We start from the raw sequence: 12,025 nt of genomic DNA, 5'->3' as shown, positions 1-12,025 counted from the left end.
TCCATTTTCACATGTACATACATCCACCTTTCAGAATTCTGCTTCCCAACCCCAGCTACATAAACATATTCTAAACCAGCACTATTCAAAGTAAACCAGTACTAAACCAGTACTATCTACACAGTGCCAGTCAGGAAACTGCTTATTGCCCTTCCACGGTTAGATGAATAGTAAAAATGAGGGTAGGTGCTTAGAAACTCCTGCAGCAATTTGGCATTGCTCCAACATCTAAGTCTGTGATGAATGGGCTCATCTTATTGAACAGGATGCCATGTGGACAGACTCAGGTAGAGTTTCATATGATGCAATCAGTCTAGTTCCACATAGACTGGGGGAAATCCAGCCCTTCACCATGAGCAGTCAGAGGTACTAATGTCAGTTCAGTTCACTTCAGTCACTCAGTCATGTTCAACTCTGCAACCACATGAACTGCAGCACGCCAGGCCTCCCTGTCCATCACCAACTCCTGGAATCTACCCAAACTCATGTCCATTGAGTCGGTGATGCCATCCAACCATCTGATCCTCTGTTGTCCCCTTCTCCTCCTGCCCTCAATCTTTCCCAGCATCAGAATCTTTTCAAATGAGTCAGCTCTTCACATCAGGTGGCCAAAGTATTGGAGTTTCAGCTTCAGTATCAGTCCTTCCACTGAATACCCAGGACTGATCTCCTTTAGGATGGACTGGTTGGATCTCCTTGCAGTCCAAGGGACTCTCAAGAATCTTCTCCAACACCACAATTCAAAAGCATCAATTCTTCAGTGCTCAGCTTTCTTTATAGTCCAACTCTCACATCTATACATGACTACTGGAAAAACCATAGCCTTGACTAGACAGACCCTTGTTGGCAAAGTGACGTCTCTACTTTCTAATATGCTGTCTAGGTTGGTCATAACTTTCCTGCCAAGGAGTAAGTGTCTTTTAATTTCATGGCTGCAATCACCATCTGCAGTGATTCTGGAGCCCAAAAAAATGAAGTCTGACACTGTTTCCACTGTTTCCCCATCTATTTCTCATGAAGTGATGGGACCGGATGCCATGATCTCAGTTTTCTGAAAGTTGAGCTTTAAGCCAACTTTTTCACTCTCCTCTTTCACTTTCATCAAGAGGCTCTTTAGTTGTTCACTTTCTGCCATAAGGGTGGTGTCATCTGCATATCTGAGGTTATTGATATTTCTCCTGGCAATCTTGATTCCAGCTTGTGCTTCTTCCAGCCCAGTGTTTCTCATGATGTACTCTGCATAAAAGTTAAATAAGCAGGGTGACAATATACAGCCTTGACGCACTCCTTTTCCTATCTGGAACCAGTCTGTTGTTCCATGTCCAGTTCTAACTGTTGCTTCCTGACCTGCATACAGATTTCTCAAGAGGCAGGTCAGGTGGTCTGGTATTCCCATCTCTTTCAGAATTTTCCACAGTTTATGATGATTCACACAGTCAAAGGCTTTGGCATAGTCAATAAAGCAGAAATAGATGTTTTTCTGGAACTCTCTTGCTTTTTCCATGATCCAGCGGATGTTGGAATTTGATCTTTGGTTCCTCTGCCTTTTCAAAAACCAGCCTGAACATCTGGAAGCTCACAGTTCACATATTGCTAGCCTGGCTAGCGTGTTAGATGAGTTCACTGTAGATCAGCCTCATACTACCACCAGCTGCACTGCCAATACTGGGGCTTGCATTTAGGACCACAACGGCGCAAAAGAGACCAATGAGAATGGAGGACTTCATAAGAAAATGATGTGTTCATGCCCAAGAAAGACCAGATGACATCAGACTATTAAGACCAATGTTCCATGGGAGTTTAACCAGAGAATAAGTGATGATACTGCTTTCCATAGCAGCAAGTACCACACTCATACACCAGAAGGAATTTTGTTCCAGGCAAATAATATCAAATGGCATGAAATATATGGTCATTTCAAAGACTGATTTTTTCAGTAGTTTTTGTTTATATTTCATTTGTAAAATCTGTTTGGGTTTTGTGGTTGCATGAGAGTTATAAGCATCAGGAGTTTACATGTAGTCTTACATTAATACATATTTAAGTAACGTAACAGAAATAAAATCTGCAGTGGAGGTCTGCAAGAATTTTCCCTTCCTTAAAAAGATTCCACGCACAATTTCAATTTGAGAAGTAATGGGGTCTTGGGCATTGCATTAAGGTCAGAAGCCTGGATGGGAGAACAGCAGAAATTGAATAGGGAGTGGTGGCAAGGTGCAGTCAGCATCTGCACTAAACATTTCCAAGCCCAGTGGGGAAAGAGGCTGCTTGGAAGAAATATGCAGCCTGTAAGCATGTATTGTAATTTAGTTACATCATTTGAGCTATTTTGTTATAAATGGGAGCCTAAGGGAGGAACTTCATAACAGGGTTGAACTTCATTTTGGGAGACTAAGAATTAAGAGAAATATCAATAACCTCAGATATGCAGATGACACCACCCTTATGGCAGAAAGTGAAGAGGAACTAAAAAGCCTCTTGATGAAAGTGAAAGACGAGAGTGAAAATGTTGGCTTAAAACTCAACATTCAGAAAACGAAGATCATGGCATCTGGTCCCATCACTTCATGGGAAATAGATGGGGAAACAGCGGAAATAGTGTCAGACTTTATTTTGGGGGGCTCCAAAATCACTGCAGATGGTGACTGCAGCCATAAAATTAAAAGACGCTTACTCCTTGGAAGAAAAGTTATGACCAACCTAGATAGTATATTCAAAAGCAAAGACATTTACTTTGCCGGCTAAGGTCCATCTAGTCAAGGCTATGGTTTTTCCTGTGGTCATGTATGGATGTGAGTGTTGAACTGTGAAGAAGGCTGAGCGCTGAAGAATTGATGCTTTTGAACTGTGGTGTTGGAGAAGACTCTTGAGAGTCCCTTGGACTGCAAGGAGATCCAACCAGTCCATCCTAAAGGAGATCAGTCCTGGGTGTTCAGTGGAAGGACTGGTACTGAAGCTGAAACTCCAATACTTTGGCCACCTCATGTGTAGAGTTGACTCATTGGAAAAGATCCTGATGCTGGGAGGGACTGGGGGCAGGAGGAGAAGGGGACAACAGATGGCTGGATGGCATCACCAGCTCGATGGACATTGAGTGAACTCCAGGAGTTGGTGATGGACAGGGAGGCCTGGTGTGTTGTGATTCACAGGGTTGCAAAGAGTCAGACACAACTGAGTGACTGAACTGAACTGAAGAATTAAGATTTCTTTAATGAAAGTTTCCGGTTTATGAAACAGAACTTAGGCAAAGAATGCCTCCATCCAGAAATGGCCAATTGATAGATGTGATTAAGAATGTCAGTCTTTCAACAACTTCTTCCCTTTGTAATATAACCATGTAGTAATAATAGCTCTGACACCGTAACAATTTTAGGAAGTCAGTATGCCAAGAATCGTCACTACTTTCAGATAAGGAAATGGAGGTTCAGAGGCACGGTCTGTGCCTAGCCCAGATAAATAAGAACATGGCCAAGAGAGGACTTTAATCCACTTTCCTAATTTTCAGTCCAGTATTAGAAGTATTTTTAAACTTGATTCACAGAGAATTTTGTTATTTTTAGAAAATAATAATTTTTTAAAACCTCATCCAATTCTGTAAGATAATAACTACCACTTTTCTCTTTTTTTGGTTAAAAAAATCATTTTAAATTCCAGATCAGTATTAGGAAATAAGTGGGCAGAATAATAATTATTTTTCCTTTAGGATTATATAGTATATGAATTTTACATGATTAGAAGAAAAACTAGTGCATATTAAACTATCATCATGACCCAGCCTGGCACCCAATCACTTTGGTGGTCCTCTATTTTTACGTTATTCTACCAGATTAGATTTATATTTTCCCCCTCCTTTTACATAGACTGTAAAGGAGGGAGTAAAGAAAGGCAACATGTTGTGGAAGGAATACCAGGCTTTGTATCAAGATGCTGGGTCTCAAGCCACAACTGTGAATCTAATCACTACCTCCCACCAGAGACCTATGACCTCTACATGTCCCTGCGTTCACCTGCTCACCAAGTCCTCCTTCTGAGAATCTCTGCATGGCCTGGAACAAACAGGGCAGTGGCCTCCTACCTGATTCCCACCTCTCCAGTCCCTCCTTTTCCTAATCTTTCCTCTTTGCTACCTAGATGACCTTTCTAAAATGCAAATCTGATCCTTTCACTTCTCTGTTGGAAAGCCTTCAATTAACTTTTTATCCCTGGCTGGATACAATCTGAACTCTGCCACCTGGCATACACAGACCTTCCAAATCTGGCCATCTCTGGTCTCATCTTCTCCAACTCAGTTTCCCCACCTTGTCATGAAATACATATTCTTATTCTGCGGTCCATATGCATGCTCATGTTCTATACTTCAGCCCCTTAAGAAACCAGTAGTGGGGAGAGGGTGGGATGATTTGGGAGAATGGCATTGAAACAAGTACAATATCATATATGAAATGAATCACCAGTCCAGGTTCGATGCAGGATACAAGATGCTTGGGGCTGGTGCACTGGAATGAACCAGAGGGATGGTATGGGGAGGGAGGAGGGAGGGGGGCTCAGGATGGGGAACACGTGTACACCATGGTGGATTCATGTTGATGTATGGCAAAACCAATACAATATTGTAAAGTAATTAGCCTCCAATTAAAATAAATAAATTTAAATTTAAAAAAAGAAACCAGTAGTGGTTCTTAGAATATTTTGTCTCATAATGCCTTGGAACACACTATGCCCCCTGCCTGAAATATCTGTCCTCACCTCCCCTCCTAACCTGCACTCTTCCCCTTCCTTCAAGTCCTTTACCATCTCATCTGTGCCGCAGCCTTTGAGAGCATTCCAAGAAGCTTCACTCTTCCCACCTGCACTCAGCACATCCAACCCCTCTTCTCTGCTCCCCTAGCATTAATCTGTACAGAAGGAGATAGGCTATCATATCCATGACTCTGTAACTATACTTAATAATCCCCTTGACAATGGGAACAATTATTCTTCTCATCCTCAGCACCCATCATGTAAGTCAGATGTCAATAAATGTTTTCTAAATGTATGATATGTGGCCTTGGGCACATTTGCCCCTATACCAGAGTTTCTTCTTTTTCATGAGGGTCAGACTAGAATATATCAAAGACCTTGGCCTCTTAAAGCTCTGGTTTTAGCACAGTTTTTTACAAAACACTGGGCTCTCTTTATAAATGGTTTATGAAGTTTTTAGAGAATAAAAACATATCATTTCATCATCAGGACACCTTGAGATGTCAAGTTTACAGATCTATACCAAGATATCATAAAAAAAATAATACTGGATGCCATTACTGAGCCTTGAATTATATACAAGGAACTGACAGAAATTCACCTACTCTTGTTAATTTCATTTACTCCTCCCATGATGTAGATGTTACCTGTCTTCATTTTAAACATGAGAACACAAGGAACTTTGAGAAGTTAAAAGATCACAGAGCTAGGAGGCACTGAAATAGCTTTAAACTTACTGCTGTTTGACTTCAAATATCTTGTTCCCCACCACTTTGCTGGGTGAGGCGAAGGGATCTATCTAGGACACTAGCCTTGTCTCCATATTCTACTCAATAACTGATTTGGTGCTTAGCGTTTAATCACTGTTGAGAGGCAATAAGAAATTCAATCAGGAACATTTTAATCAGCAGAGGTACTTAAAGAACGTTAACTTTCCCATGAAACTGACAAAACACCCTTTGGCAACTAACCTGTCTAAACAAGTAGATGTCATGAATGCGGAATTTTGTACCAATAGCTTTTTATATTTACATTTAGGACACCTTTCCATTTAAGAAGAAATAAACTTTCTTAAAAGATAAAACATGAAGTTTTTTTTTTTTAAATTTTAAAATCTTTAATTCGTACATGCGTTCCCAAACATGAACCCCCTTCCCACCTCCCTCCCCATAACATCTCTCAGGGTCATCCCCATGCACCAGCCCCAAGCATGCTGTATCCTGCGTCAGACATAGACTGGCGATTCGATTCTTACATGATAGTATACATAAAACATGAAGTTTAAACTCAGGTTTTACTCTTGTGTTTGAACAGCATACTCTGTTAGACGTGTTACTTTGTATTACTACTCTTCTTGTATTTTGTATTACTAAACTACTACTGTAATTTAACTGAAAATAAGCTGATCAATTCCTAAATGCCTTAAATCATCAGCCATCACACAGCATTTAATACAACCATTTTAAAACTCATGATATTCAATTCTCAATATCCTTTGCCAAGTTAACTTGCTACTTTTTTCTTCATGAAAAACCAAACAGGCTGCAACAGAACATAGCATTATCTGAAGTCCCTTTGGCCACTTGGCCTTCTGATACATACCAGACTAAGAGTTTAGATGGATGGCTTTAATTAAATAAAATGCTGGCAAACTAGCAAATGCACAGTGGTTATTAACAATATAGTATTAAGAGTTTCCTAGTTCATCAGTTAGGAAAAGTACCTAATTCCTGTTCATTCTTGCCTTCATGGCAAACACTCTGAAAAAAAAAGAAAACTATGTAATATTTCAAGTCCTGTGGGGGAAAGCCATTCATTTATATGAGTTTAAGTTTAATCAAATAATCCCACTTAGAAATATGTTGGCATGCCAATTCTTACAGTCACAGTTAGCAAACCTATCTAGCAAAGTCCGTTTGTCAAAAGTCCAAAATATAGTTTGGAAGCTTTTCCACAGTATATATAACTATAAAACTCTTCTTGTGAATTCTTAATGAAATATTTGGTGGCAGTTTATTACAATTCAGTCCAAAAACCCCATAAGACATTATAATGTTAATATAATGCTAACAACTGTATCTTAGGAAATGTAACAATTTCTTTTTCAAATTATCTTCTTTTTAGAAACTGATGTCAGAAGTCTTGGCTTTGTCACTTTAGGCAAATTTTTTCATTCTCTGGGCATTAATTTGTCCCACTTCCAGAGGAAGTTATAATACCCACCTTACTGGCATGTATAAGGACTGTACCAAATAATGCTCATCAAATGTCAAACACACATGCTCAATGTATGGCAGACTCTCTGTACATTTTGATTTCTTCTCTTTTGCCCATGCCACTCCCTGATCAAAAAATCAAATTTCAAATTGGACTTTTTTATTAAGCAGGTTATGTGGGGTAGGTAGTCCATCAGTCCTTCCCATGAACACCCAGGACTGATCTCCTTTAGGATGAACAGGTTGGACCACCTTGCAGGCCAAGGGACACTCAAGAGTCTTCTCCAACACCACAGTTCAAAAGCATCAGTTCTTTAGCACTCAGCTTTCTAGATCACCAGATCTAGATCACCAGATCTCCTTGTGATATGGAAAGTGAAACAAACCAAAGATGTAACAAAGGCACACTACCTAAGCCCAAAAGCCCCCTGTGCTTTCACGTGGATATTTTATAAAAACTAATTCTTTATGTCCAAAATGATCCAAATACTCTCATCTGACAAGACAGAAGCAAAGCCCCAGACACAATCATTCCTACAAATGTTCAAAGAGAAGTTCTCAGGTTCACTTGTAGACCTTCAAAATTTAAGAGAAGCACGGAAAGGCAAGGGGGAAAGGAGCTATACAAATGCATGCATTTTCCTCTGGAGAATGTTATACACACACACACATGCACGCACACATGCACACACACACTTACTAACCAAATCCACACAAATCAGAAGGGAAGCTACAAGGCGAAAGAAAGGCTTCATTAATTACTGAGGCACCTATTCCTTTACATTGAGATTTTCCTTCATTCTTATTACAGCCGATCAGCTAATAGGTAGATTAAAACAAAGAATAAATTACTTTAATTTAATTTGATTGGAAGGAATATTCACTAGAACAGGTTTCAGAATCATTTCTCCTCTCCTAAAACAGTTACCCAAAGTGTATCAGGCAGTTTCCTAAAGGATTGGGTTTATCAGCTCAGGCGAAAAATCGGGGGGAGGACAGAGAAATGTGTCTTGAATTTTAATAGTACGTGGGTGAATTTTTACCATACATGGGTGAATCTTAACATGTCATTTTGGAAGTGACTGCATTTACTGCAACAACCCATATGTTACAGTTTCTCTGCTCAGCACTGCATGCAGTAGCAATAGTTCACTCAGTATCATTTTGACAGAGGCATTCAAGATGAACCCAAGTTATGAATGGTGTGTAGGGATGGCTTGAAATTAAAGAGATTGGCCAAACCTCTCTTTGTATGTGACAATACCAAGAGGCAGTTTCCCTAAATCTCTGAATTGAGATTAGCATTTTTTTCAAGAATAACGGTAAAAAATACATGTTCAAGTATGTGGTCCTTAAAGAAGCCAGCAGCCTGTATTAATCTGCATTAAGTTTCAGAAAGAGATTTAGCTAAATAAAATCTACAGGAAAAAATGTTATGCTAGAGTAGTCTCCATAATGGATTTTAGAATGTTTAAATGTAAATTGGAGTTGGGGGCGGGGGAAATGAGGAAAGAATAATGGTTCTATGAGCACAACTAACCTAAGAATTTAAAGATTCTAGAAATCGACTTTTTAGTCAATGTTATTCTCAGACAAAATTTTAAATGTATTTGTTTCCTCCATGCTCATTATTTTCCAAAGCAACCTGACAGTTTAATATTTCTGTTTATATTTAACAAGAACCTAACTCAACACTGTTTGAATCACTTAAAAAGAAAAAAGCTAAATACAATCTGATTTCAAATTCAAATATAAAACTGCTCATTATTTTACAATAAAATTCTTTCAAAAGGATATGATCATCTCAAGCAACGTCCTCTGATATTTGCATTAGAAATCATGTAGGCAGCTCAGCTCATTCAAATACACACACACCCATGCACACACACACAACTGAAACACAAACATCAGGTGAGAGATTTTAAAAGAAACAAAACACACGTATTTGCACATTTTCAATGAAGCAGGACCTCAAAAAGAAATGCCACAACCAAACAAAAACAATAGTAATTAGAAAAGCATCACATAATATATGCAAGAAGTAATAAACATTTCAAGTGAAAAAAGACACCAAGTAACAAACAGTCCCTGTTTTCCCCTACTGGAGAAGATAAGGCAGAATATCCAGTTTGACTTCCATTGTTATGTTGTGAAGGAAATTCAGTCTTATCTCCACCAAGCAGACAAGGGTGATCATCTTTCAAAGTTTATTTCTAAAAGACATACAGGTACATTTTGTCACAATCCAAAAATCTACCCATTTCAGCATTCTGATAAACCTTGCTGGCAGCACTGCCAGATACATTTAACACCAAGTGCCCTGACTTTTAGTTCACAGCCCAGGCACTCCATGCCTGACAGAAGGCTTCCATTAGTGCTTTTAGCTGGTTATAAATTGTTGGTACTACTGTTTGCACCTTTTAAGATACTATCCACGAAGGGGAAAAGCAGAGGTGTTTCTAAAGCAGGGGTGTCTTTTTGAGTGGATGAACAGTAAGTTCGGCCACCAGAATGTATGCTGGAAAATGAATGCATCTCTAATCTCGAAAAAGGAAGTGGTTAAAAAGGGATGAATTCCCTGAGTCATTAAATAGGATATAAACCAAAGACAGGTTGTGCCACCTAGAGAAAAACTGAAAAGCGTACATTCGTTCTTCAGTAGTAGGCATTATTTCCAAAGCTTGAAACTTTTGGCATAACCAATAACCAAACCACCCTCCATATCCACTCATCACTCAGCTAGCTTCAGCTCCACTGACCACTCTGCCTCCTCCACTCACCAGACCGCAACTCCCACCTGCTCTCCCCGCCCACCCACCCAAGCAGTTTCATTTAACCTCAGCACTGACGGCTGCACAGCCCTTGCGGACCCGGCATCCTGAAACCCTTCCAATCCTAAAGCATTTTCCTCGAAGCAGTGCAGGCCAGGGTGAGAGGAGCCGTGGAATAAAGCCTGTGGACCATGCCAGCCATCCTCCCGCTCGATGCTAACACAGCCGCGGCGCACACCCCTCTAGCCCCCGGGGGCTAGAGGAAATTCTGGTGCACTCAGTACATCATATCCAGGTTACCGAGCTGAACTCCCCAGCCGACCTCCGCACAATCCAAACACTGAAATGACCTCAACAGAACCGAGCCTTGAAGGTGGTCAAAGGCCTTCAACTTTCCTCCGCCGCAAGCCACTTAAAGCAACGTGCCCAGTACACTTGTCAGGCTGAAGCACAAAAGGTCTCCAGGCCACCTGGCACGGAGAGCCGCTTTTTACGAAGAAAATAGACAGCAATTATGAAAAGCCCGCAGTCCTGCGGTATAAACTTGACAGCTGGGATTGCGCTGGGGCATAACTCTCATCTCCGAGGTATCACTGCCAGCCCCGGACCCTTAGCCTTGGGGGGCAGCTTTCCCCCTCTCGCCCTTCCCCTGCGGAGGCATGCGGCAGCGCCCACTTTCCGCCCCCAAGCTCTTCTTCCTCTCCTTGCTGAATTCCCCAGCAACTTTGGGCTTGGCAGTACCATCAAAGCCCAGCCACAGGCCGGGACACCGCCAAGGCGGTCGCGGCAGCGAGGAGGAAAGTTTGAGAAGTCACTTCAAGCACCGCAGGACCGCCCCCCTCCCTGCTCAGCACCCAGCTCACAGACGGCCGCCCGGGGCTCCACGTGCGAGCGGGCCCAGGAGACGCTCTCCGGGTCCCCACAAGTCCTCTCCAGAAAGAAAATCTTGGCACAACCGAAAAGTTCCCTGTTGCAGCACCTCTTTCTTCCCTCTTCCCCCTACCCCCTCCACTCCACACCCTCCCCCCTCCCCATAAAAAATCTATAGAGTTCGCAAGCCTCAGCCCGGACTCGCCCGCGGCCCACGAGGGCGCGGCGCCCCTCCCCCGTCCTCCGCGGACAGGAGGGAGGGAGCCCGGGGAGAGGGAGGCACCGGGGCGGCCCCCGGCCCAGACCCCCTCCCCGGCCCTCCTGGCCCGATCGCCCCGCTCACCTCTCTCCTGCTCTTCCGCCTGCAAGCAGATGGGGATATTCTTCTTCCACCCCGGCATGGTGTCTGCTCCCGGCGCTTGCTCTTCGGCTCGCTCCTCCTCGCCCGCTCGCTCTCCGTCTCCCGGGCCGGCCGAGTCACCCCGCGCCTCCCCGCTCGCCCTCCCCGGCTGGCCGCGGCGCTCTCGGGACTGTTCAGCAGGGCTGGGGCGCCGAGGCGGCTCCCGGGCGCATTGAGGCGGCGCCGCGCGCCCCGCGCTCGCCGCAAACTCGCCGGCGGCTCCGGGTGGCGGGGGCCGAGCCGGGCGGGCCGGGCCGGGCAGAAGGGGCTGCAGCCGCGGTGGCCGCGGTGTGGCCGGGAGGCCGGGCCGGGGGCGGGGGCGCGTGCAGGCCGAGAGCGGGGACTGCAGAGCCCCTGGGAGGTGGGCGCGGGCGGAGGGAGTGGGCTCGCGCTGTCGCCTCTGTCCCCTCCTCCTCCTCCTTCTTCCCCTTCCTTGTCTCTCCGCCGCCAGCAGGTGGGATTCGGAGCCGCCGCCGCCGTCGCCGCCGCCGCTGCACAAAGCTCCGCGGGCGGCAGGACTGAGGCTGCAGGTTCCCCGGGCGCCTGGCGGCGGAGCCTCCCCCGAGACGCGCGCGAGGCGAGCGGGCACGGAGGGGGCGCGCGCGCTCACACCCTCCGCGCCCCGGGCGGCCGGCCTGCAAGGTACCGAGCCGGCGCCCAGCCGCGGCTGCCGAGCCCACGCCGCTCCTCCTCCCAAAACCCAAACCGGCGGCTCCACCGGCTCGAGCGACGACCTCGCTGAAGTAGGGGGCAGTGTCTCTCCCTCTAGTCCCTCCTCCCGCCGCTCTCCCCCCGCCCGTGCTGTCGCCCCCTCCCCCAAGTTGAGACTTTTCAGCTGCAGATTCGCTAACTTTGCCCTCAACTAAGAGAAATCACAACTTTCGGATGGTCAGCGCCGGGCCCGGAATACATTTTCAGCTTGGGTGGGAAGGGTATGAATAGAGAACCTCTTTTGTTTTAAATGAAGCCGGGAGATTTAATCGCAGTCTCTTAAGTATCAGAAGGATTTTATGAACAGGTTTTACGAT

The 12,025-nt window shown here is 44.4% G+C and overlaps 1 protein-coding gene across 4 annotated transcripts in view; it reads right to left on the bottom strand.

Annotated features, from left to right (window-relative positions):
* GRIP1 (glutamate receptor interacting protein 1) overlaps positions 1–11,736 on the bottom strand; it is a 762,378-nt gene extending 750,642 nt beyond the window's left edge. For all 4 annotated transcript variants that reach the window (XM_069584696.1, XM_069584697.1, XM_069584701.1 and 1 more), the window contains exon 1: positions 10,941–11,736. In XM_069584696.1, coding sequence (XP_069440797.1) covers positions 10,941–10,998 — 58 coding nt within the window. In that variant the 5' untranslated portion in view covers positions 10,999–11,736. The remainder of the gene's footprint in view (positions 1–10,940) is intronic.
* Positions 11,737–12,025: the final 289 nt, after the last annotated feature.

The sequence above is a fragment of the Ovis canadensis genome, chromosome 3 (genome assembly GCF_042477335.2).
Source record: "Ovis canadensis isolate MfBH-ARS-UI-01 breed Bighorn chromosome 3, ARS-UI_OviCan_v2, whole genome shotgun sequence".
NCBI lineage: Eukaryota > Metazoa > Chordata > Mammalia > Artiodactyla > Bovidae > Ovis > Ovis canadensis.
This window is presented reverse-complemented; position numbering and strand designations above follow the sequence as displayed.